This window comes from Oryx dammah, unplaced genomic scaffold (assembly GCF_014754425.2).
Source record: "Oryx dammah isolate SB20612 unplaced genomic scaffold, SCBI_Odam_1.1 HiC_scaffold_8, whole genome shotgun sequence".
Lineage (NCBI taxonomy): Eukaryota > Metazoa > Chordata > Mammalia > Artiodactyla > Bovidae > Oryx > Oryx dammah.
Genome location: NW_024070192.1, coordinates 14,682,415 through 14,709,149, shown reverse-complemented (window position 1 = coordinate 14,709,149; position 26,735 = coordinate 14,682,415). Strand labels below are relative to the sequence as shown.

The following is a 26,735-nucleotide window of genomic DNA, read 5'->3' as shown; positions in this document are numbered from 1 at the left end:
TGTCGATGGGGTTTTCTAGGCAAGAATACTGGGCTGGGTTGCCATTTCCTCCTCCAGGAGATCTTCCCCACCCAGGGATCGAACCTGCGTCTCCTGCATTACACAGGCGGGTTTCTCTGTACCACTAGCGCCACTTGGGAAGGCCCATACTTAATGTTATCACCAACAGTTCATTACAATCCTCCTTTAGTTGTTTTGAAAGCAAACCATTGGAAACTATTTAAATTATAAACATGTTACCTAGAATCGGACCTTTCTCCATTTCAAACTGAAGACACAGATATAGCATTTAGGGCTGGATTAGCAATTGCCTTGGTACCCTAACGGGAAGGATGAAATGGGGAGGAATAAACAGTGAGAGCCACGCTGGTGTGGCTGCCGCCTGCTGAGGGCCGACCCTAGAATTCCGAGCGTTTTTACGATGACAAGGAGAGCGCACGAAAGCCGGACTGTAGCTGGGCCTGGGCCCGAGTACACACCGGTGTGTCCATGTGAAAACGGTGTGTTCGCGGCCTGCCCTTGGGGCGCCGGGGAACAACATTACGGCTTAACTGGGACGCTGGCACGAGCGGGGAATTAAAGAGGTTCGCGTTCCGGCACAGGCCGGCACAGGCCCGGCAGCCAGGCCACCAAACACAGAGCCCTGAAATACAGCAGGTCCTCCGGTAAGGGAGAATTTTCATTTTTACTCGACAGCGTGGAGTAGCTTCTGGGACTAGCAGCTGCAGTGGGGAAATGAGAGCAGGTCACACAAGAAGTCTCACTCTCAGACACTTGGCTTAGAGCTCGGAGTCCTGCTGCCTGGCTCGCCAGCCGCTTGGTCACCCACGCCCCCATTCACCAGCACTGCGCCGTTATCTCTCTGACTGACACCTTTGTCAGCCAATGATCTTTGGGGTTGTGTACGCGCCTGCCCCGCCTCCGGAGTTGGGCGGGGAAAGTGGCTGGAATGACAAACACATAGGCCAATAGCAAGGAGGTTTCAAAAGCTAAGGGCACAATAGCCAATGAGGGGAAGGAACCGTTCTAAAGGACGTGTCAGACAGCCAACGGTCAGCGGCGCTGCGGGGGTCGCGTGGCTTCCGTTCCGAGTGGGCGGGGCAGTGTCTCAAACGGAAGGTGGTTGTTGTCCGAGCCAAAGCTGGTTTGAAACTGGGGGTAGGGCCCGGCAGTCGTTGTCTGTTGCCACCGCCCCGCTTCCGGGCTAGGCCGTCCCTGCCCGCCCCCGCCCCGCCTCCCTTCGGACCCCTGGGTCCCAGGCCCGGCTCCCTGCCCGTTTTGCGCCCGGCTCGCAACAGCCCGCTCCCGTCCCGGTCGTCACTGCGGCCCCTTCGCCTCCACCATGTCACTGCACGGCAAACGGAAGGAGATCTACAAGTATGAAGCGCCCTGGACCGTCTACGCCATGAACTGGAGCGTGCGGCCCGACAAGCGATTTCGCCTGGCGCTGGGCAGCTTCGTGGAGGAGTACAACAACAAGGTGGGCCGGGCAGGGGCTCGGAACCCGGCTGGCGGGGAGCGGGCCCCGGGAGCGCCCTTTCTGGGCCGGAGCCCAGACCCCAGGACCCTCCTGCGGACTTGCCTTAGCACCACGGAGCGGTTCCTCTGTGTCTGGTCCTGTGCAGAGAGTTTCGCTCTCTTTATCGCATTTAATCCTTGAAACATTCCTGGGTAGTCAGGAGTGTAGTTACCCCCATTTTACTGATGGGGAAACTGAGGCACCGTGTTGCAGCTTACCGGGTCAGTTATTTCGTGACGGAAACAGGTCTCAAACCCAAGTTTACACCCCAGAGCTATGCCATTTATCACTAGTATCCGCTCCCCTGCTGCACTGCTTCAATTTAGGGGGCAGAAGAAGGATGACGGAATGATGGCTGTGAAGAAAATGCGTTTACGACGGTCATTCCCTTCTGGCCACGCTAGATTTCTGTTAGGTCTGGTTATTGCGCAGGCTTTCCCGCCCCCTACACCCACCCGCAGGTACTATTATTGATGGATTTGTCGGGATTGCCATTGCTGTTGGGACCTCGTGTTCCTCCTCTTCACCGCGATCTCCTTTTGGAAATCTTGACCAGTGATCCCGCCGTTGTTTTCCAAATAGAGAAGGATGTTAACTTGCTGTATCTTTTCTTGGCATCTTTCTTGCTAATACAGATATGTAGCCTTGAGTAGTAAGTCTTTCTGGACATCCGGAATTTGAGAATCCTTCATAGAAGGTAGTAGGAGGAAACTTTAAGCTGGTAGTGCAGTGTAAGTTTGTGTTTGAAAGTTGTTGAATAAGTTAGTGAGAAGAATTTTCTTTCCTTTGCTCTTTAAATCTCTTCCATTTTGTATTAGAGTGAACGTGGTGATTGATCGTAATCAGAGCGACTGAGAGCCCTGCTTAGCGGTGTTTAAAGCCTGTATACCTGCTTGACACCATGAGCACTGTGACTTAGGAAGAATAGCCTGTGTGGATGGTGACAGGCATGGTGCAGGGAAGAAGGGCAGGTGCTCTAGGGTTGGATTGTCTAGTGCACTGACTGGCGATGGGGCACTGCACAGGTCAGTTGTTTTATTTTTCACCCACAGATTGTTGTAGGCAAGTTCTTTTTTAAACATAAAGGTTCTGTAAAAAACATTTGAACATTGTAACTTTGTTTACAGATTTTCAGGAGCGCATCTGTTTCTCTGGAGTTAAGTCTTAACCTTTCTGGAATCCCCTTTAAGAAATTGATGAAAGCAATGGACTCTCATTATCCAAATATCATATATACATAATTTACAAACAAATCCCAGGGAATATGCACTGATCTTGGGGCCCATCCATTGCCCACAGAAAGCAGAGAGTCCTGACAAGACTCAGCTTTAAAAGACATTTATTTCCTTTTCTCGGTTGCCTCTTTCTTCCTAATGGCCCGGTTGTGCATAGCAGAGTGGGGAATAGAATTCAAGGTACTGATGTGTGAAGTGGAAAAGAACTGTTGTTTTAAGAATACATCTTGGGAAGAAAAAAAAAGTAAAACGTATCTTTCAAAGGGCTTGAGTCTTTCACACAGATTTTTTTGCCTTGCAAGTTCTTGCAGGGTCATATTTTGGGGGGCAGGCGGGGGGGTGAAGTAGAAAAGAGTATCTTTATTGCTTTGTCAAGGCAAAGGGGGCCACAGTGAGCTAATGCCCTCATAACTGTGTGTTCCAACCTGGAGGGAGCAGTGAGAAGTTTTATAGAAATGGTTCAAAGGGGGTGATCAGCTCTTGGGCATTCTTCCGATGGGTTGTGATTGGTGGGTGGTGAGGTAAGTGGGAGTCAGCATCATCAACCTTCTGGTTGCAGCTGCTCTAGGCTCTGCGTGCTTGTGAGAGCATACAGTCAGCTTCCTCCACCTGGGGGGGTTTCAGTATTGAGCCCCAGGTTCTTGATGTCTCATCTCAGGAAGAATTCGGTGAGAGACAAAGTGATAGGTAAGAAGTGGATTTATTTAGAGAGAAACACACACAGACAGAGTGTGGGCCATCTCAGAAGGTGAGAGTGGCCCCGCAATCTAGGAGCCCTGTTTCCAAGAGGGGAGAAACTGAGCTACACTGTTAGGCTGCTGGTGCAATTAGTGGAGTAATTGCTGTCAAACCTCGGTTGCAGGAACTCCATCCCAAAGTTTGTCCTTGCATTTAGTAACTGTATGGAGCTCCTCCTTTGTGCCAGGCACACAGGCAGTGCGGTTTTAGGAAGATGCAAACTGCTAATCCTAGGAGTAAGCAAGCGGTTACCTCTGTCTTAACTCACTTGCATGGTGTAGGCAATACAGCATCTTGCCTTCTGTTTTCGTGTCCCCACCTATCTAGGTTAGAGTTCTTAACGTGTGTGTGTGTGTTTGTGATGGACACCTTTGGCACTTTGAAGCCAACAGGTTACAAAGGAAACCATTGTATTGAGCTATAGTTATTAAAAACACTTTTTAAGAAGTGAAAGTGAAAGTTGCTCACGTGTGTCCGATTCTTTGCGACCCCATGGACTATACAGTCCATGGAATTCTCCAGGCCAGAATACTGGAGTGGGTAGCCTTTCCCGTCTGTATACTTTAAAGTTAACTCATTAGATGACATCATCCATTAATTTTGAAGTAGTAGCATTTCAGAATGCTGTGGTGTGATATGAAAAAAAGCAATGATTTCTGTTAGTGACAAATCACAGATATTAATGCCGTGGTGAGTAACTGCCTCCATTTATAATGGAAGGAGATGGTAAATTTTGGCTAGAGGTTTGTGAAAATGTAAGTGTGATTTTTCCAACTCAAGTTCGTGGACCTCAAGGTAAAAAGCCCTGTGCCTTGGGGCTGACGGGCAGTAAATGTAGCTACTACACAGTGATTATCAGGCTCAGTTTTGGAAAAACCTGGCCATGGAGGTGCCAGACTTGATGTTTTAGAGGAGCTTAAAAATTATTGGTTGAAATTCTCAGACCGTTGATTTCTGTTTGCTGTCAATAGTGATTGCCGGTAGAGGACAAAATAAATTGACTCAGCAAGTTAACATTGATAAAAAAGCCAAGAAGCGTCTTTTTTTCCTACTCTGAGACATTAAGAAAACATGATCATAATTTTAAAAAAAATTTGTGTTAATGTCATCATACTTGCCTGTAGTAAAATTATTTGTAGTTTGATAGAATTAAATCTGTGTTTCCAGGACAACTTGACTTTTAGGTGTTCCATCTCCTGAATAAATTTGGGAATTGCTGTATTGTAAAGAACTAAATTCTATCATCTACATCTGGATTAAAGAGTCCCATTATTGATGATAATGTTTTATGTTCTTTGTGTGTGTGTGTGTGTGTGTGTGTGTGGTCTCTGCTGGGGGATGGAGCAGCACTGGTGTTGGAACATGGTTTTCTAAAATTTAGCATGTGTGTGACTCCTCTGAGGGACTTATACCTTCCTGGGCTTCACTCCTGAACTTAAAAGACACCGAGGTGATTCAGACACAGGTGGTCCAGGTGGCCCTGCAAGACCATTTCCCTGGAGGTACCTTTCCATCTCCTGACCAGAGGTGGGAATCATTTTTGTATCTGCATGTGCCTAAATATTGATTCTGCTCTTCCATCCCATGAAAAGCTCAATCACCGGATAGCCTCTTTGAAGGCACCTGGGTTGAGATCTCAGTCCTGCCGCTTCCCAGTTTTGCGTGGCCTTCGCCAAGTGAAAGCCTGTGCCTCAGTATCCTCATCTGTAAAATGAGGGGAGTGAAGAAGATGAAAGGAGTTTTAAATGTGATGGGTTTAGGAACTCTGCCTGGCACATAGCGATCACATCGCTACTGTACCTGTAACCGAAATATCATCTAGGAGAATTATATGAGTGTTCAGTAAAGGTACGACGAAAGGTCATTGTGTTCATTCTTTGACTTTTAAAGACCTGGGGGGGAAAATCCCTTGGTTCCTTTGAACCAAACCTACTTTGTGGTCTAGAAGCTTCTTGTTGTTGGACTTGGAGTACCATAATGTGCTAGTTGAAGCTATTTTCTCTTGTTCTACCTGATTTAGACAAGTAACTGATAGAACTCGCATTTTTCCTGAGTCTTGACAGTATCTGTGGTCTTTAGACAAGTGGCCTTTCCCTTGTTTTGTGGAGAAAGATAACTAGCAGTTCCTGGGCTTCTGTTCCGCTTAGTTGTATATTTCAGGGTTGATTTTGACTAGAACTGGCAGTGTGATTGGGATTTATTTTGCACTAATAGTTAACTAGCTGACCATTTGTGCTTTAAGATATAGCATCTAGAAAACATTTTTGAGATTCTGAGGGGAAACCATAGGTATACCTCCTGCTTTTTGAAGACTATCAGTAGTGAATCTGAGTAAGACTACCTTGTAATTCAAATTCACATGGGGTGAGTGCTTGCCTTGTCAGCCTGTGATGACTCCTATGAGATCTTTAATGCTGAGTTACTTTATCTATTTGACACATAATGATTTTGACCTTGGCATACAAGTTTTGATTTCTCAGTATTTCTGGCAGCCTTTCAGGATTCCCATTCATTTGTTCATTAATTCAATAAGTATGTATTGCGTTTTAGGCACAGTGATGATACTTGGTAACCTGTATCCTTTTTAGCAGATGTGAAATTGGCAGCAATAAAGAGAAAGTGTTTTGGTACACATAAGTATTTTTGATAGCTACTTAGAATTTTGCAGTGCTCCATCTGTCCCTGGCAAGACTGCAAGCAGGAGAATTTAAAGTATCAAACTCTCTGGTTTTAATTTCCTCCTTTCTTTTTTCTAGACAGTGAGAGCACTAATTCCTCCATGAGACCACTAGATAAAGCTTCTGCTGCTTTATTGCTTTTTGCCCTGACCTGGCTCACACAGACTTCCTGGAGATGCTGTGATGTGAACAAGGGGTGAATCTGTGTTCTGTAGGTAGTCTGTAGTCTTGTCCCGCCTGGGGCTGTGGGGCCAGAGCTCGTTGGTTAGACTCAGAGTCAGGAGCAGAAGAGGCACTGTGCCAAGGCAGAGCCTTTCCACTGACATTGATTGACAATCATCAGTCAGGAACAGGCTTGAAGGGAGAACGCGGAAAAGATCAGGAAAAGCTGGTTTATTCTGTCAGAATTTTGCCTTTAGCCGGTTTTGGTTATACTAACAATTGTGGGGAAATGTGCCACTGACAAGAGGTGGTATTATTGATTTGGATCACTTTTTTTTAAACTACACACACACACACGCACACTCGCGTGCGCACACGCATGCACACACACGCACACGTTCGCCTTTGTGTTCTAGCGCCAGCACTGTGTGTAATTAAAGAGGAATACAGTTTCCTCCATCAAGACAGACACAGCAACTCTTTTAATTTTTTAAAAATATAAGGTATGAGTAATGTGAGTAGTAATTTATGTTGTTACAAAAGTAATTGAAAGTGAAGATGTGGTCATGCCTCCGAGGAATAAATACATAATGTTTTATACCTGCTTCTTAGGAGATATCTGACATAGTAATCTCCACAGTTTAAAAACAAGTAAAAATGATCTTGTTTCAGGTTTGTTTTTTTTTTAACGGCATTTGTCTCACATGCTGGGGTAAAGTGTTGTGAAGCAAATAGTTGCAGAAGGGTAGTGGGTGTGGGAGATAGAAGTTCAGCAGGAGGACAGAGAAGACTGGAGGAAAGAAAGGGCAGAGGGGTAATAACCTAAATGTTGACAAGATGATTAAAATTGTACTTTTTGATTATGCTTCCACAATAAGGGAGTGTAGTGAAGATCAGATGGGTACAGTACAGGAAGAGGCCAAGACAGGATTCAAGCTCAGAACAGCACAGTTCTCCAGAACAGGGTTTTGATGGGCAACATCAACACTCCTTGGTTTGGGGCAGTGGAAGAGGGTGCATGCCTGGCAGCAGGAGCTTCTCCAGTTCCCACCCCCACCCCAACAACCTTGGATAAGAGGAGAGCTTAGCTGTACAAGGAGACAGACATGCCATCATCTCTAAAAGCACTGGATTAGGCAGGTTGGGAGAGACTGAATCGTGAGTAGCTTGACAGTTCCTCATCTCTGTTGCCTGGGAAGATGCAAAAACTTCATGTGTTTATGCTAACATGGAACAGAGTCCTGGCCTCTTTCCCATAAGAACTTCCTTGAGATCATCTGGAAGGAACTTGCCTCATTCAAAAGGAATCAGCATAGTAGCAACAGCAAGATACTATAAGAAAGAGGAAACTATGGGAAACACATGTAAGGTAAAGTATCCACACTAGAAAATGTTTTCACCTTAATTGAACATAAATGGCCAGTCCTCCTGCCATGAATTCAGAGAACTTAAAGAACTCCAAGCAGAGAGAGGTACAGGAGATCAGGTAAAATGAGGCATGGTGACAGGAGAAAATGGAACCACCAGCAGACAGAGTCCAGGAAAACAGTGGAAGCGAAAGCGAACATTACCCCAGAACTAAAACCCACATTGGAAAGAGAAAAAAAGTGAATACAAACTCCTGGAAACAGTGAAGATTAGGGAAGACAGGTTGAGAAAATGAAGGGGAAACGAACAATTAGGAAGAATATAATAGATGCAGAAAATAAAGAATACCTAACTTCGGTATAATTGGTGTCTCTGAAGAAGACCAAAGAAATGAAACATAAAATCTCAAATATGTAGTTAGACTATAGAAGGAAGGTATGAAGTAACGCCTTCAAACTGTGTATCTCAAGAAAGATGGACACTGGACCCTTGGCACTGGCAACTTCTTAGGAAAATACCTACGTTTTAAGGGTGAAGAGAGAGTCTTCTAGACATCCAGGCAAACCCATCTCTCCGCTGAGAGGGGAGAAGGGGAAATTAGGCTAGCCACAGTGGACGACAGAAGGCACGGAGCAGTTTGTGCAAATCAGCCACGGTCATAGATTGTGCTAATGTAAACACATGAGCATGTACTTACGAGTGTACAAGAGTATATGGGAAAAGGAATATACTTTTAAAATAGATAATTTATAAAAATTGACCATGTATTAAGAAAAAAAACCAGTTTTTAAGTTAAAGGAAATCAGCTGATTGGTAAAAGATACTACATATCAAAACGTATGGGATGGGATTTCCCTGGTGGTCCAGTGGTTAAGACTCTGCCCTTCTAATGCAGGGGGCCCAGGTCTGATCCCTGATCAGGGAACCAGATCCTACATGCCACAACTAAGACCCAGCACAGTCAAATAATAATTATTAAAAAAAAAAAAAAAAAACACACCTCAAACTTAAGGGAAGTTGAGGAATCTCAAGCCCAGATATGCTAAGTAACTTCCCAAAGGAACATGGAAGGTAATAGCAGGGCCAGAACTGGAATAGTCTGTCTCCAGAGTCTTGACCATATATTGATGTCAAAAAAAAAAAAAATTGGGGGGAACCAAAAAGAATGTTTTGGAAACAGACAGGGGAACAGTTGCCTTACCAGATCAGAGTAAATGTACTGCAATTGGTATAGTTATAGCCAATCATACCACATAGAGTCGATGCAGTCACACAGAATGTTCCAAAGCAAATTTGAGCATCCGTAGAAAAGTAGTCAGTGATAAAAGTCACTCAGGAAAAAATTAATACATTCTGTGGCGTAACTGGCTTCCCAGGTGGCACTAGTGGTAAAGAGCCTGCCTGCCAGTGCAGGAGGTGTAAGAGACTCGGGTTCCATCCCTGAGTCGGGAAGATGCCCTGGAGGAGGGCATGGCAACCCACTCTGTTCTTCCCTGGAGAAGTCACGTGGTCGGAGGAGCCTGGCAGGCTACAGTCCATGGGGTCGCACAGAGTGGACGTGGCAGAAGCAGCTTAGCACACAGGGCATAGTTAGTTTTCTACCTGGCAGGACAATTGAGAGTCCTCTATTACATGTCAGATTTGTTGTCATTGCTCAGTCGTGTCTGACTCTCTGCAGCCCCATGGACTGCAGCACGCCAGGCTTCCCTGTCCTTCACCATCTCCCGGAGTTTGCTCAAACTCATGTCCATTGAGTCAGTGATGCCATCCAGCCATCTTGTCCTCTGTCGTCCCCTTCTCCTCCTGCCTTCAGTCTTTCCCAGCATCAGGGTCTTTTCTAATGAACTGGCTCTTCACATCAGGTGGCCAAAGTATTGGAGCTTCAATTTCAGCATCAGTCCTTCCAATGAATATTCAGGGTTGATTTCCTTTAGGATTGACTGGTTTGGTCTCCTTGCTCAAGGGACTCTCAAGAGTCTTGTACAACACCACATGTCATACATGAAAATCAATTCCAGACCAAGTATTTAAATGTAAAGAAAAGTCCCACAAACATAGTAGAAGAAAACTGAGTAGGAAACTTGTTCTGGGGCAGTGGGGAGAAGACAGGGCAGACTTTAAGCCAGTCATTAAATCCAGGGTCAACTGAGGCAAAGCTGGACAGGCTCTAGTACCGTTGACCCTTGAACAGTGCAGGTTTGAGCTGCGCAGGTCCACATGCTGCTGCTGCCAAGTCGCGTCAGTCGTGTCCGACTCTGTGCGACCCCAGAGACGGCAGTCCACCAGGCTCCCCCGTCCCTGAGATTCTCCAGGCAAGAATACTGGAGTGGGTTGCCATTTCCTTCTCCAGTGCATGAAAGTGAAAAGTGAAAGTGAAGTCGCTCAGTTGCGTCCGACTCTTAGTGATCCCATGGACTGCAGCCTACCAGGCTCCTCCATCCATGGATTTTCCAGGCAAGAGTACTGGAGTGGGGTGCCATTGCCTTCTCCGGCGCAGGTCCACGTAAATGGACATATTTCGATGATAAGAACTACACAAGGCCCATGGTTGGTTGAATCCAAGGATGCATAGGACTCAGATACTAAAATATACACAGATTAACCACTCCCCGCCTCGTGTTGTTCATGAGTCAGTTGTACATACAAATAAAACATTTTTTTGTGTGTGAAAAGATGTGGAAAAAAATCAAAAGACAGATGGTAGGCCAAGGAAAGATACTTTCAAAACCTGACAGCTGGTAGGAGCTAATTTACTTACTGTGATAGCAAAATGAACAAAGCATATAAATAGCCAGTACATAGTAGAGAAAATGCAAGTGATCAAGAGACAGGAAAAGATACCCAATCTCAGGTAGTTAAGGGAAATGACCCTGCGATGTTTCTTCTCACTTTCAAATCTATAAAAATTAAGTTTCTTCTTCTAGTATTGCTGAAGTATAGGGAAGTGATCACCTTCTTGATTCTGGGCAAGATACTCAACATCTCTTCTACTCAGTGTCTTAATGAAAGTAGAGAGGATAATAGTACCTACCTTACGGATATGTTGAGAGGATCAAATGAGGAATGTGAAGCCTTAAGCACCTATACTTGGACCATTATATATACTTGCCTATACCTGGACCATTATAAGCACTCGAATATTAAAAATGGCTCCTTAGAAGTAAAAATAATAAACAAGTATGCTCAGCTTCAGTAGTAAAATGCCATTTTTCATCTATCAGAGTAGCAAAATGTTAAAGATTATTTTCAGTGTTTTCAAAGATACGGGGAAATTGGCACTCATACGCTGTTAAATGAAAGTGTAAACATTTATTATTTCGTAGTTTCTGTGGTATTAATATCTGAAATGGGTGCAGCAGTTACACTTCTAGCAACCTGTCCCAATAGCAGCATTTGCACATAGTGTACAAAGTGTTGTTTATAATAGCAGAACAGTGGGATATAACCACAGGAACTATGAATAGTTAAATTATGATGTGCTCACCACAGTTGGCTGTGGAAGAATGAGGCAGAACTATTTGTACTGACAGGAGATCTCCCAATATGGTGTTAAGAGCACCTCGCGGAATGTATTTTATGGTCCAAGCCTATCTGTGTGGTGTTGTTTTAACCCACCATATACACACGTATACAGATGCAGAGAGAATCTTTCGGAAAGTAGTTCATGTCAGACTGGGTTGAGAGTAAGTAGAATTGAGGGTGAAGATAATGGGAGACTTTACTGTGTCACTCTGTATTATATGAACTGGATATTCTCTTCCATTAAGTTTTTAATGATAGGCCAAGGAAAAATATTTGCAAAACATGACTGTTGGTAGGAGCTGACTGAATAACAGGGAAAGCTAACTGTTATTCCTGTCAGTGCTTGGTTGGCAGTGTGGAGCAGAGGAGCTGAAACGAGTTAGGCCGTGGATGAAACAAGAGTCTGAGCAGACACATGAAAGTCTCTGGGAAGATCAGGAAGCATTAAATCCCAGCCATTTCCTGACTTCTTCCCTGGCTTAGGGACAGTTGTGCAGAGGTTGTCAAACCTAGGTGAGTCAGATCACTGGGGAGGTTCTTAAGAATCTAGACTCACGGGCCCCAGTTGACACTCGTTGAATCAGAATCTTGGGCTAGTGGTGTGGAGCCCAGGCCTTGTAAAGCACTCTTAAGTAAATCTGATCATCAGATTTGGAAAGCATTGCTATTGGCAGTACAAGCAGGAGTCAGACATAGGCCCTGTTTTTACAGCATTTACTAAGTGAAATAGTATAAGACAGTCATGTAAGGGCTTTCATGAGGCAGTGTGGGATGAGTCATCAAATGGATGGAATAGATGAGTACCAAGGGCTTTGCAGGTGGCTCAGTGGTAAAGAATCTGGCTGCCAGGCAGGAGATGCAGGATTTGTGGGTATATCCCTGGGTCAGGAAGATCCCCTGGAGGAGGAAATGGCAACCCACTCTAGCATTCTTGCCTTGGAAATCCCATGGACAGAGGAGCCTGGCAGGCTGCAGCCCCTGGGGTCGCAGGAAAGTCGGACAGGACTGAGTGAGCACGCCTGAGAGACCACTGTGTTAGGAAGACTGAAGATGGTTTATGAAGGAGCTGAGATGTAATAATATTAAAAGCTCATACACTGAGGAGGGCACCATGCTGAGCAGCTTACATATGAAAGGTGTTACATACAACTCTGTGAGGTATGGGTAATGGGAATATCCTCACTTTACATGGAAATAGGTTTGGCAAAGTTAAGTAACATGTCCAAGGTTCCACAGCCAGCAAGTGGTGAGTAAAGGGCCCTGGAAGCCTGATGGCCCTGCACTTTATTAATACTGGGCAGACTTGGATCGACAGGACATAGGAGGCTTAGAGCATGAGGGCAGTGTAAGGAGAGGGATGGAAAGCACTGACTAGATCAGTGAGAGTGAAGATCAGGTAGGCTGGTCAAAGCCTTGAACACCTGGTAAGTGGATCCTAAGTGGTCCATGTTCCCAGGACCTGATATTTTGAGGTTTGCAGAGAAATCTCCAGTGGCCTGAAGAGCACCTTTTAGAAGCAGCAGCATTCTTCTCTAATTTAGCCTTACAGCATTACCTGCGTGGTTAGAGAGAGGTTTTTTTCCTTTTGTGCCACAGTTAGAACAGTGCCTGGCACCTGACAGTCACTTGGTAAATATTTGAATAAATACCTGAATGCAGTATCTGGCTCAGAATCTACATGAGAGGCTTACCCTTTATTCTGCCCAATGAGCCACAAAATTTAGCTTCTCCTCTAAAGCTACATTTTAGAGCTCCCTCCCCCAAGTCTGATCCCAGTTTTCCCTGTCCCATCGTCCTTTATGTTTTGTTCTCTGCAACGGTTAGAATGTCAGCTTTTTAATTCCTTTAAGAACTGTTCATTCTGCCAGATTCACTCTTGGCGTCCCTCTCTGGTTATCCCTTGCCATTCTCACTGCCAGTCACCATAAGCCTTTAACTTGCCCACCTGTTCCCCTGTAGGTCTCCGGGCTGAGCTCCCCACCTCCAGCCTCTTCCTGGATCCGGTCAGTCCTGCCCAGCATTGCCAGGCCCCATACTCATACCTCCATGGCCTGATAGTCCGGCCTTTCAGCCACTTGCACGAGGGAGAGCCACCCCTGCCCTCAGTTAGCTCTCAGGGCTCCCCAGCCCGCTCAGGGCACGTCTCCTAGCATTCTCAGCGCGGCTGTCTCAGGTGGTTCCTCTTGCTGCTCCCCGGCCCCAGTGGGTCATTCAGTTAGTTCCTCTGCCCCATCTGCCAGTGATGTCTTCCGTTTCTCTGCCTCCTCAGAACTGTTCCACAGACCTTTGTAGACTGCTCAGATCCCAGCTTCTCCTCACTTGCCTACTTTGAATTATTACTCTTTCCTCTAAACATCTGTTTATGTCTGTGCTATGAATAAGCAAGTAATTGTATATTACCTGTGATGTCACTTGTATTGTCCTAAGACAACCTTGGCAGGGTTGTGTTTTCCAGCAGTGGTTTTTTTTTTCCTTTTACATATTCATACATTATCTTCCCTGGCACATTATATGATTTTTGGAAGTCTGTAGGTGCTCTATAAAAATGAATATTTAGTGTTAGTTGTCATATGGATTTTATTTTTAAGTCAGACATGGATGGCTCGATCTATCAATATACATAGAAATATGCTTAGGAATCTACAAAACTACTAAAAGTAATAACTAATTTGGCAGAGTTGCAGGACCCAAGATTCATAGGCAAAAGTCAGTTGTATTTTCATATAGTAGCAATAAGCAATTGGAAATTTAACTTTAAAAGCCATTCCATTTATAATAATATAAAAATGCTTAGGAATAAAGTTAATAAAAGAAATGGAAGACTTGTATATTGAATAGTTCAAAACTTTGGTAAGAGAAATTAAAGAAAACCCGAACAAGTGGAGAATAGGTTCTGTTTGTGAGTTAGAAGACCCAATACTGTTAAGACAGTAGTTTCTCAAAACTGATTATAGATGCAATCCAATCCCAATCAGAATCTCGACTTTATATATATATATATATATATGCATAGAATTTTACAAGCTACTTCTAAAATTTACACAGAAAAGCAAACATGTAGAATAGCCATTTTGAAAACTGCAAAATTGGAGAACTGACAATATCTGATTTCAGAGCTTCACTAGGAAGCTGGTATATAGCCAGGATGCTGTGGTCCTGGTCAGTGGACAGGCATATACATCAATGGGACTGAATAGAGTCCAGAAATAGATGCTTAAATACATGAGCAGTGGATTCTCAACAAAGAGACCAAGGTAATTCACAGCATAAAGGAAGAAGAAAACACAGGAGAAAATATTTATGAGCAGGAGCTAAAATTTTCTTAGCTCAGACACAAGCATGAACTGTAAAAGAAAAGAAAAGATAAACTAATATAAAAATTTAACATTTCTATTCTTCAATAAATACTGAAAGAAAATGATGGAACAGCCATGGACTATGAGAAGATATTTGCAAAATATAAAACCAGGGATTTGTATCCAGACCATACAAAGCATTCCCCAAGCTCAGTAAACAAAACAACCTAGTAAAAAATGAAGTGAAAGAAACATTCCATATGATACTGTACAGTGGGGATACGTGTCATTTTACATTTGTCAAAACCTAGAAGTTGTACAACAGACAGAGTGACCTTGAATGTATATGAGAACTCTACTTTCTGCCCAGCTTTTCTGTGAATCTAAAATTATAAAGTTTTGGAGGGGATTTCCTGGTGGTCCAGTGGTTAAGACCCCGAGTTTCCAGTACAGATGGCATGAGTTTGATCCCTGGCCAGGGTAATAAGATCCTGCATGTGGCAGGGCAAAAAAAAAAAAAAAAAAGTTTTTTTTGAAAGGACAAAAGATTTGAAAGAGAGAATAAATATGCATGGCAAACAAGTGGATGAAAAGATGCTCAGTATCATTAGTTACTCAGTTCAGTTCAATTCAGTTGCTCAGTCGTGTCCGACTCTTTGCGACCCCATGAACCACAGCACGCCAGGCCTCCCTGTCCATCACCAACTCCCAGAGACCACCCAAACCTGTGTCCATCGAGTCAGTGATGCCATCCAACCATCTTATCCTCTGTCGTCCCCTTCTCCTCCTGCCCTCAATCTTCCCCAGCATCAGAGTCTTTTCAAATGAGTCAGCTCTTTGCATCAGGTGGCCAAAATATTGGAGTTTCAGCTTCCACATCAGTCCTTCCAATGAACACCCAGGACTGATCTCCTTTAGAATGGACTGGTTGGATCTCCTTGCAGTCCAAGGGACTCTCAAGAGTCTTCTTCCAACACCACAGTTCAAAAGCATCAATTCTTCGGCGCTCAGCTTTCTTTATAGTTCAACTCTCACATCCATACATGACCACTAGAAAAACCATACCCTTGACTAGATGGACCTTTGTTGGCAAAGTAACATCTCTGCTTTTTAATATGCTGTCTAGGTTGGTCATAACTTTCCTTCCAAGGAGTAAGTGTCTTTTAATTTCATGGCTGCAATCACTATCTGCAGTGATTTTGGAGCCCAGAAAAATAAAGTGAGCCACTGTGTCCACTGTTTCTCCATCTATTTGCCATGAAGTGATGGGACCAGATGCCATGATCTTCGTTTTCTGAATGTTGAACTTTAAGCCAACTTTTTCACTCTCCTCTTTCACTTTCATCAAGAGTCTCTTTAGTTCTTCTTCACTTTCTGCCATAAGGGTGGTGTCATCTGCATATCTGAGGTTATTGATATTTCTCCCAGCAATCTTGATTCCAGCTTGTGCTTCTTCCAGCCCAGCGTTTCTCATGATGTACTCTCCATAGAAGTTAAATAAGCAGGGTGACAATATACAGCCTTGACGTACTCCTTTTCCTATTTAGAACCAGTCTGTTGTTCCATGTCCAATTCTAACTGTTGCTTCCTGACCTGCATATAGGTTTCTCAAGAGGCAGGTCAGGTGGTCTGGTATTCCCATCTCTTTCAGAATTTTCCACAGTTTATTGTGATCCACACAGTCAAAGGCTTTGGCATAGTCAATAAAGCAGAAATAGATGTTTTTCTGGAACTCTCTTGCTCTTTCCATGATCCAGCGGATGTTGGTAATTTGATCTCTGGTTCCTCTGCCTTTTCTAAAACCAGCTTGAACATTTGGAAGTTCGCGGTTCACGTATTGCTGAAGCCTGGCTTGGAGAATTTTAAGCATTCCTTTACTAGCGTGTGAGATGAGTGCAATTGTGCGGTACTTTGAGCATTCCTTGGCATTGCCTTTCTTTGGGATTGGAATGAACACTGACCTTTTCCAGTCCTGTGGCCACTGCTGAGTTTTCCAAATTTGCTGGCATATAGAGTGCAGCACTTTCACAGCATCTTCTTTCAGGATTTGAAATAGCTCAACTGGAATTCCATCACCTCCACTAGCTTTGTTCATAGTGATGCTTCTTAAGGCACACTTGACTTCACATTCCAGGGTGTCTGGCTCTAGGTGAGTGATCACATCATTGTGATTATCTGGGTCGTGAAGATCTTTTTTGTACAGTTCTTCTGTGTATTCTTGCCACCTCTTCTTAATATCTTCTGCTTCTGTTAGGTCCCTACCATTTTTTTTTTTTCCTTTATTGAGCCCATCTTTGCATGGAATGTTCCCTTGGTATCTCTAATTTTTTTGAAGAGATCTCTAGTCTTTCCCATTCTATTGTTTTCCTCTATTTCTTTGCATTGATCACTGAGGAAGACTTTCTTATCTCTCCTTGCTATTCTTTGGAACTCTGCATTCAAATGGGTATATCTTTGCTTTTCTCCTTTGCTTTTCACTTCCCTTCTTTTCACAGCTATTTGTAAGGCCTCCTCAGACAGCCATTTTGCTTTTTTGCATTTCTTTTTCTTGGGGATGGTCTTGATTCCTGTCTCCTGTACAGTGTCACGAACCTCCATCTATAGTTCATCAGGCACTCTGTCTATCAGATCTAGTCCCTTAAATCTATTTCTCAGTTCCACTGTATAATCATAAGGGATTTGATTTAGGTCATACCTGAATGGTCTAGTGGTTTTCTCCACTTTCTTCAATTTCCGTCTGAATTTGGCAATAAGGCGTTCATGATCTGAGCCACAGTCAGCTCCCGGTCTTGTTTTTGCTGACTGTATAGAGCTTCTCCATCTTTGGCTGCAAAAAATATAATCAGTCTGATTTCGGTATTGACCATCTGGTGATGTCCATCTGTAGAGTCTTCTCTTGTGTCGTTGGAAGAGGGTGTTTGCTATGACCAGTGCATTCTATTGGCAGAACTCTATAGCTTTTAGCCTGCTTCATTCTGTACTCCAAGGCCAAATTTGCCTGTTACTCCCAAGTGTTTCTTGACTTCCTACTTTTGCTTTCCAGTCCCCTATAATGAAAAGGACATCTTTTTTGGGTGTTAGTTCTAGAAGGTCTTGTAGGTCTTCATAGAACTGTTCAACTTCAGCTTCTTCAGCATTACTGGTCGGGGCATAGACTTGAATTACCGTGATATTTGAATGGTTTGCCTTGGAAATGAACAGAGATCATTCTGTCGTTTTTGAGATTGCATCCAGGTACTGCATTTCGGACTCTTTTGTTGACTATGATGTCTACTCCACTTCTAAGGGATTCCTTCCCACAGTAGTAGATATTTGGTAATCTGAGTTAAATCCACTCATTCCAGTCCATCCAGTTCACTGATTCCTAGAATGTCGACGTTCACTCTTGCCATCTCCTGTTTGACCACTTCCAGTTTGCCTTGATTTATGGACCTAACATTCCAGGTTCCTATGCAGTATTGCTCTTTACAGCATCGAACCTTGCTTCTGTCACCAGTTCCATTCACAACTGGGCGCTGTTTTTGCTTTGGCTCCATCCCTTCATTCTTTCTGGAGTTATTTCTTCATTGATCTCCAGTAGCATATTGGGCACCTACTGACCTGGGGAGTTCATCTTTCAGTACCCTATCTTTTTGCCTTTTCATACTGTTCATGGGGTTCTCAAGGCAAGAATACTGAAGTGGTTTGCCATTCCCTTCTCCAGTGGACCACATTCTGTCAGACCTCTCCCCCATGACCCATCCGTCTTGGGTGGCCCCATATGGCACGGCTTAGTTTCATTGAGTTTAGACAAGGCTGTGGTCCACGTGATGAGATTGGCTAGTTGTCTGTGATTGTAGTTTCAGTCTGCCCTCTGATCCTTTCTCTCAGTGCCTACCGTCTTACTTGGTTTTCACCTACCTTGGACAGGGTTTCACTTACCTTGGACGTGGGGTCTCTCTTCACGGCTGCTCCAGCAAAGCGCAGCCACTTCTCCTTACCTCGGACACAGGGTAGCTCCTCTCGGCCACCGCCCCTGACCTCCGGCCCAGGGTAGCTCCTCTCGGCTAGTTACTAGAGCAATGCAAATTAAAATACTACTTCATGCCTATTAGAATGACTTTTAAGAAGCTGGCAATACCAAGTGCTGACAAATATATGTGAAACTCATACACTGTTAGTGAGAATGCAAAATGACACTACCACTTTAGACACTGGCTGTTTATTATTTTTCCAAAATAGAGTTAAAGATATGCTCACAATATGACCCCAGAATTTCACCCTTAGTTGTTTAACCAAGAAAAAGGAAGGCTTGTCAATAAAACAAAAACGGCCATCGCTGGCAGTCCAGGGGTTAAGACTCTGTGCCACAATACAGGGCGCACGGGTTCAATCCCTGGTTGGGGAACAGAAATCCTGCGTGCCATATCGTGGGGCCAAAAAAAAAAAGCATTAAAAAAATTTTTTTTACACATAAATGTTCAAAGCAGCAGTATTTCTAATGGCCTTAAACTGGAAGTAACCCAAGAGTTCATCATCTGATAAACGGGTAAATGTGGATAAACAAAATCCATATGCTGCACTATTATTCAGTGATAAAAACATGGCAGAATCTCAAGAGCACCCTGCAGAAGGTGGCCAGTCCCCAAAGACTTGGCACCACGAATCCGTCTGTGTAATGTTACAGAACAGGCGGAACCATAGCCAGTGAGGCTCGGTGGGTGTGGACTGCCTGCAGAGGACCCCAGGAAAACCTGTGGGGAGGATGGAAATAGTCTATGTTTTTCTCTGTTTTTTTTTTTTTTTTTTTTTGCCCTGCTGCATGCCTTGTGAGAACCTAGTTATCCAGTCAAGGATTGAACCCAGGCCCCCAGCAGTGAGAGCTCAGAGTGCCAACCACTAAACTGCCAGGAAATTCCCAAAATAGTTTATATCTTAATTGTTGTGGGAGGTTATATAGCTCTGTACATTTGCAAATGTATACATTCCAACTCATGGAAGTATACAGCTAAAGTGAGTAAATTATATTGTATGCAATTGAACCTAAATAATATCGTTTAAAAAAAAAAAGATAGGAAGATACTGGTATCTTGAGACAAAAGATCTTGGATCTTGTTCTGGGGCCAGGAATCAAACCTGCATATTGCCAGGTGGATACTTAACCACTGGACAACAACCAGGGAAGTCCCACAATTGCCTTATTTTAGGTGAGATGTTACTTTGTTGGATGGCACTAAATGCTCACAGCACTTCTAGTCATGGAGTCACTAAAACTATGGCTGCATGTCGTCAAGGGCCTTGGGCTGCAGGAGAAAAATGTAAGCAGCTGGGCAGATAATGGCAGTTCTGTGGTTGAATCAAGAGTGCAGAGAGTTGGATTCAGGAAGCCTGTCTTCAAATTTGCTCTCTGCCCCTTACTAGCTCTGCAGTCTTCAGTGCGACTTGGTCCCTCTGAGGCTGGGTTTCCTCATCTGAGCAGCGGGTTGGCTGGACTAGATGCCCCCCACCCAGTTGTTCTTGACTCTGCAGTGAAGGGTGGTACAGTGTTAGGACTGCTGACGGGCTCTGGAGTTCTTGGTAACTGAGAAACCAAAGTTTACGTGGCTCCATTTTTTGGTGTTACAGGTTCAGCTTGTGGGTTTAGACGAAGAGAGTTCAGAGTTTATCTGCCGGAACACCTTCGACCACCCGTACCCCACCACCAAGCTCATGTGGATCCCTGACACGAAAGGCGTGTATCCAGACCTGCTGGCGACGAGCGGCGACTATCTCCGTGTGTGGAGGGTGAGCGGGCGCTCGACTGGCCGCTGGTGGCAGCTGTGGACTCAGAGAGCGCAGGCCGGGGCTGGCGGCCGGGTCGCTGCAGCCAGGAGAAGCAGGTGGCAGCGGGTGTGGACTGAGCTTGTTGGGCTCAGCAGACGTCCTGCTCAGTCTGGCCCAGATTTCCTTGAAGTCTGGCTGCAGTTAGCCGTGGAAACTCAGGGCTAGGTGAACGTGATTTAAGGACGAGAGCCTTCTGTGGGGTGGGGACACCAGTGGCCTCTTATTCTGCTCACAGCCAGGCTACTTTTGAGTACATTGAACGAAATCCTGGGCCACTGCTTCTATTGTAGCTTGGGACTGGATGATGGGCCTCGCCTCCCGTCAGCTGAGCCGTCACCGCAGCTCTCCTATAACTGGTGGTGTAGCATCCGGCCAGGCGGGTACAGACAGATTTGGGCAGCATGAAAAGACCTCTTGCCTTAGAAGGATTTGGGGGTGAAAATTTGGAAAACAGCTGGGCGGAGGAGAAAGCTTGGAATTAGTAGCATTCAAGTCATTCCTCTGGGCTGTAGTATTCTTCATGATAAAACTGTCTCCACATGTCTTACATTTACTAAGGTATCATCTAAAAGAGGCTTGGAAGATTTTTTGTGAAGCTAAGACTGGCTGAGTTTGTAAAAATTATCGTTCCTTCAGGTTGGCGAAACAGAGACCAGGTTGGAATGTTTGCTGAACAATAACAAGAACTCGGATTTCTGTGCTCCTCTGACTTCCTTTGACTGGAATGAGGTGGACCCTTATCTTTTAGGTAAGGAGCCAGGGAGAGGGTATCCTGGTGTGAAGAAGCAGAGATACGTGTTCTGAGCTGTCACACTGGGCCTTGAGGTACGTGCAGCCTCCTAAAACGGGGCTGAGTGGGAAAGAGGCCAGATAAGGAATGTGGTTATTAATTCCTCCCATGGAGTTGAGCTTCCCACACGTGCAAGTCTCATCTCCAGGCAGAGGCTAAGGCCCTGGGTGAGGATTGAGTACATGACGCTTGGGTTCTCCTGGTACCCTCCCTGTACTCAAGAAGTGCTTGCTACATGTCTCCTGGGCTCAACAGATGAACAGGCACAAGGAGAGGGGCTGGCGTGGGACCTCAACCCCGGCAGCCGCTGACCCACACTGGTTGTTTGCAGGCACCTCTAGCATCGACACTACGTGTACCATCTGGGGGCTGGAGACCGGGCAGGTGTTGGGGCGAGTGAATCTCGTGTCTGGCCACGTGAAGACCCAGCTCATCGCCCACGACAAAGAGGTACTGATGCTGCTCTGCAGGTGCTTTCTCTGCCTTAGTGTGAGGTCAGGCCGTTGTCTTCCTTTTCCGCAAGTGACGTGGAAGATCATTATATAATGCTGATGTCTTCTCATCCAAATTGAGAGCAGTAGTGTGTCAAAACAGTGGAAAACAGTATGTTTATATGAACATATAAACAACTTATTCTGTAGTCTGTTGTTTTTCTTTTTGTGCCAGAGATTGCTGGTTTTTAATAACAGACTCTCTTAGAGGCAAACTTGGACCTGATGTGATTAAAAAAATAATCTTATAATTTTAGGGTAACACTTACCTTGAAATATGTTTACTTTTTTTGGGAGCAGGAAGGCAAGAAGAGGGGAAATTTCCTGGCAGACAAAACTAATTGATTAACTCTTCTGTAAACTTGTTTTATGAATTTCTAGTATGTTCACTTAATACTTATATGTGTAATACTATTTGGAATTGAATATGGTTAACTTTGATGGTGATGTTTCTCTTATGTGTATTGGAAGAGCTGAAGGGAGTGAGCTCTAATTGTATTTACAGAGCCTTCTTCTGAGTGATTTTGTAAAATGGTCATAAATCTTTTAACTCCCAGAGCCACCACGTGCTGGTCCTCCACCAGGGAAATCACAGGATGTCTCCTGTGGGTAGTGTTTCCTTTTCTCTCCAACTCCTGTGCAGTGAGGAGTATTAATGTCTGTACAGATTAAAAGGTGCCTGAACATTAGGTGAGAGCTGTGAGGCTGTCCACAGAAGTTGGTGACCAGGCTATCATTCTTAGTGAGAGGTCGTCCTTCGGCTTTCTGTGCTCCCAGAGCCGAGATCTGTTAAAGTCTGCTTGACTGGGTCACCATGAAACAAGGGGCAGAGGAAGAGCTTGACCTGCCGGGAACACCAGGAAGGGCGTCCTGGCACCCAGTGGAGCAAGTTGCTACATTTTGGTTCCGTGACACTTAGCCTGTTGTTCTGTGTCAGGGTCCAACCCAGAAAACTAGAGCTACTCCGCATGTCTAACCTGAGGGGATTTAATGAGGAGATGGCTCACACAGCTGCTGCCGCTGCTGCCAAGTCGCGTCAGTCGTGTCCGACTCTGTGCGACCCCAGAGACGGCAGCCCACCAGGCTCCCCCGTTCCTGGGATTCTCCAGGCAAGAACACTGGAGTGGGTTGCCATTTCCTTCTCCAATGCATGAAAGTGAAAAGTGAAAGTGAAGTCGCTCAGTCGTGTCCGACTCTTAGCGACCCCATGGACTGCAGCCTACCAGGCTCCTCCGCCCATGGGATTTTCCAGGCAAGAGTACTGGAGTGGGGCGCCAGATGATGGTAAAGATGATGGTAAAGCTGAGGAGCCACACTGGCCGCAGTGAGGTCATCTGGGCAAGAGGAACAGCGAGTTTTAACAGCCAGCAGGCCCTGAACCAACACCCTGGCCTCAAAGAAATGAACCTCAGGGTGGTTGTCCAGAGAGAAACATGACACCTCCCAGCACCTTTGGTTTTTCTCCGTCTGCATCTCTGTTGAAGTAAAGACTTGCTCGGAGGTTCTCATTGCTGCTGGCGGGTTGGTGCAGAGGAGGGCAGCGTGTGTCTGGGAGTTGTCACCCACTCTTGGCTTCTGATGAAATACGTGGGTGGAACACAGAGGAAGGAGCAGTCAGAGCGGCTTTACACGCTTGGCTGTACTGCCCGTGGGCACCTTGTTGCTTAGTGATGCTGCCGTGGCGTCCCTGTCCCTGGGGGTCAGAGCGCCAGCTGCGGGTGCACGTGTGGATAAACATGCCCCAGCCCTGATGCAACTGGCCAGTGCCGGCCAGTGCCTAGGTCTGTCGGGTCTTGGAATGGCCAGCCTACTTTCCTGTTGAACCACTCCTCGTTCCCACCATAGAGAGAGAAGTGCAGTTTCTTCATTGTCAGCCAGAGGGAGGGCAATTTATGATGTTGGTTAGAAACAGATGCTTGTTAGTCAGTGTCCCCCAGAAGGGAGAACCTCAGGAAGGCTGGAGCCACAGTGTGAGGGACAGGTTCCACTCATGTCTCCCCAGAAGTCAGCTCTTATGGTCCTTGACCCCAGGAGATGGGTTTTGTTTGGCATTTTTGTTTTTCTTTGTTCAACATTTTGTTTTTCTTTTTCTCTCTCTCTGCTTGTCTGGCTCTGGCTTTGTCGGTCTCTCTTTGTCCCTTTCTTTCTCTGAAGCCCTCTGTTGTTCTCTGTCTGTTTTCTCATAGACATTAGTGCAATACAAAGTTTGCAGCAGGTAATAAATGCATGCGAGGAGTTGATTCATTGGAAAAGACTTTGATGCTGGGAGGGATTGGGGGCAGGAGAAGAAGGGGATGACAGAGGATGAGATGGCTGGATGGCATCACTGACTCGATGGACGCGAGTCTGAGTGAACTCCGGGAGTTGGTCATGGACAGGGAGGCCTGGCGTGCTGCGATTCATGGGGTCGCAGAGTCGGACACGACTGAGTGACTGAACTGAACTGAACTGAACTGAATAAATGCAGAAGACAATAATTCAAAACCTAAGTTGTTATACTTATGAACACAAACCAACTAGCAGAAACAGCATTTCCTAGGAGAGCAATATTAATCCTCTTTGTAAATAAAGGAATACCCGAGCCTCCCATGATTCAGAGTGGCTCTTACCTCTTTCTTGCACATGGGTCTCAGGTCTAGGTTTCACAGTAGAACTGTGGTCAGAGGAGGGCCGCTTCCGCCTCTCCAGTCGATGACCTCAGTCTTGATGTGGTCATGGATCTGCTCTGATTGTACATAGATGAAAGCCACGAGGGCCAGGAAGTAAATGTCTCAATCTCGTAACAGGGTGGCAGGAGACAGCCACTGGTTCTGGCTTCATTGAGCCTGTCCAAGCCGACCGGATAGAATACTTGCTGAGTTATTTGTACTCTGTTGATCAGCAGGGTGTGTGCTGTGTTACCGCGGGAGGTGGAGGAAGAACACTTGGAAGGCAGCAAGTGAGAGGAAGCCTACTGGCTTCCACCGTAGGATGGTTGTCACTCTTTGGGAAATCGTTGGTGTTAGCACCCTCGGTTTCCAGTCCTCGCAGGCGCGGTGTGGCTTTATTTACCTCCTTCCAAGTTGTGAGCAGGGGTTTAGATGAACCAGGGGACAGTAGGTTTCCCTGTGACATGAAAAGGTGGTAACTGACCTGAATCTGACAGTTGCTTCTTACTCACCAACAGGTCTACGACATTGCATTTAGCCGGGCAGGGGGTGGCAGGGACATGTTCGCCTCCGTGGGTGCTGATGGCTCGGTGCGGATGTTTGACCTCCGTCACCTAGAACATAGCACCATCATTTACGAAGACCCACAGCATCACCCGCTGCTGCGCCTCTGCTGGAACAAGCAGGACCCCAACTACTTGGCCACGATGGCTATGGATGGCATGGAGGTGAGAACCCCACTTCTGGCTAACCTAGGCCCTGCCACTCCGCTCCAGCCCGGCTTATTGGGTCCAGGAGAGCGGTTCTCGGCTGACGGCAGTTTTCTCCCCAGAGGATTTTTGGATCCACCTGGAGGCGTTTTGGACTGTCCCAACTTTGGAGGGGGTGGGGGGGGTGCAAGAAGGGGTGGTGCTCCTGGTGTCTGGGAGTTGGGGGCCTGTGGTGCCCAGAACCACTCCCCGCAACACACAGCACAGCGTTACCCCACCCAATGTCAGTAGTGCCGAAACTGAGAAAACCTGATCTAGAGTAAGGGCCGTGTGTCAAGAACTTGAAATACGAGAGAGAGAGAGCTGGACTCAGCCAAGAAAAGCAGTATCTAAAAAGTCAACCAAATCATTCATGCTCCTGGTGCCGAGTAGACAAACAGGCAGTTTTCCCTCTGTCGTCTGGGCAGAGTCTTCCAGCCTCAGTGAGTAGACGGGGAAATGGCCGCCGTGTAGCCTGTTGTTTCACAGAAGCAGTCAGTTGTGGGTGCACATGACGCCGTGATGAACTGTGTTTTGAGGAAGCCAGTACCTTTCAGATTCTGCTCTGGGGTTCAGGGGAGAGGGCTCTCATCTGCCCAGCTGAGCAGGCCCAGAATTCTGAGTGCACCTGATGGCTCATGGTGGATTATTCACATTCGTGTTACCTGCCCCTCCACCTCCCCTGCAGCCTAGAAGCCCCATGTGGCTTGTGATACAGATTGTAAGTGGCCCGTGCCTTTGTTTCCTTTTTCCTCAATCTTATAGTTACTTTGGGGACCCCTCTGTCTCTTAAGAGTCTGTTAAGTCTACAGATGAGCAAGTTATATGTACACTTTTTTTTTTCCCCTTGTGTAGTATCTTTTTTTTTTTTTCTGTCATCCACCGGGGTTTCTTGTTCTTTCTGCAGGTAGTGATTCTGGACGTCCGAGTTCCCTGCACGCCTGTCGCCAGGTTAAACAACCACCGAGCATGTGTCAATGGCATTGCGTGGGCCCCACACTCATCCTGCCACATCTGTACTGCAGGTAATTACTGGAGGGGGGTGATGGGAAGGATTACTGGAGGCAGGTGATGGGAAGGGAGGTGGGGGGAGGTTTTCCTCTGGTCTCCTTAGCATCATAATCCTCACTCTATCCCAAGGAAGGTTTGAGAGATTTACACAGAGCGATGCCACTGAGAACCTCCCTACACTAGCGTAGCTGAAACAGTCTGAACTCCCAGATGATCTTGTACCCTCAGTGATATCAGAGAATCTGTATACTGTCTACATCGTACACAGTTACAGGCTTGTGTTGCCCGCTGTGTGCCCCCAGAATCCTGGCTTGCACAGGAGGTGCATCCAGGAATATGAGAAGAGGGGCAGTCTCCTTGGCTGTAACCTCCGCCCCCCTGCCCCCCACCCCTGCACTGAGCTCTGGGTACCTTGACGGGCCCTGCAGAACCTGACTGGCTCTGCAGCATGTGATGTGTAGTTTCTGTTTCACCATCTGCTAGACCCCAAGAGTACCCCTTAAAAATGTGCTGGCCGTCAGAGTTCTTTTATCATAGAAATAATGTCTGGTATTAAAAATTAAACAACACTGAAACAACGCAGAGGTGTATGAAACAGGAGGGTGAAAGTCATCTTCCCTCCTTCCTTTCCCGTTTCCACCTTAGCAGTATAGTTTGGTGGTTTGGGGCCAACTCAGGATGAATTTGGAAGCATGAAGCTTTTCTTCCTGGGGGCCTCTGCTCATG

General features: G+C 45.8%; 1 protein-coding gene across 1 annotated transcript in view; it reads left to right on the top strand.

Annotated features, from left to right (window-relative positions):
- Nucleotides 1-1,099: 1,099 nt before the first annotated feature.
- The window catches only part of DCAF7 (DDB1 and CUL4 associated factor 7), a 31,004-nt gene continuing 5,368 nt past the window's right edge, over nt 1,100-26,735 (top strand). Inside the window, exons 1-6 of the mRNA XM_040245022.1 lie at nt 1,100-1,480; nt 20,123-20,281; nt 20,957-21,068; nt 21,442-21,560; nt 24,768-24,977; nt 25,906-26,023. Of these exons, the coding sequence (XP_040100956.1) occupies nt 1,343-1,480; nt 20,123-20,281; nt 20,957-21,068; nt 21,442-21,560; nt 24,768-24,977; nt 25,906-26,023 (856 nt within the window). The 5' untranslated portion in view covers nt 1,100-1,342. The remainder of the gene's footprint in view (nt 1,481-20,122; nt 20,282-20,956; nt 21,069-21,441; nt 21,561-24,767; nt 24,978-25,905; nt 26,024-26,735) is intronic.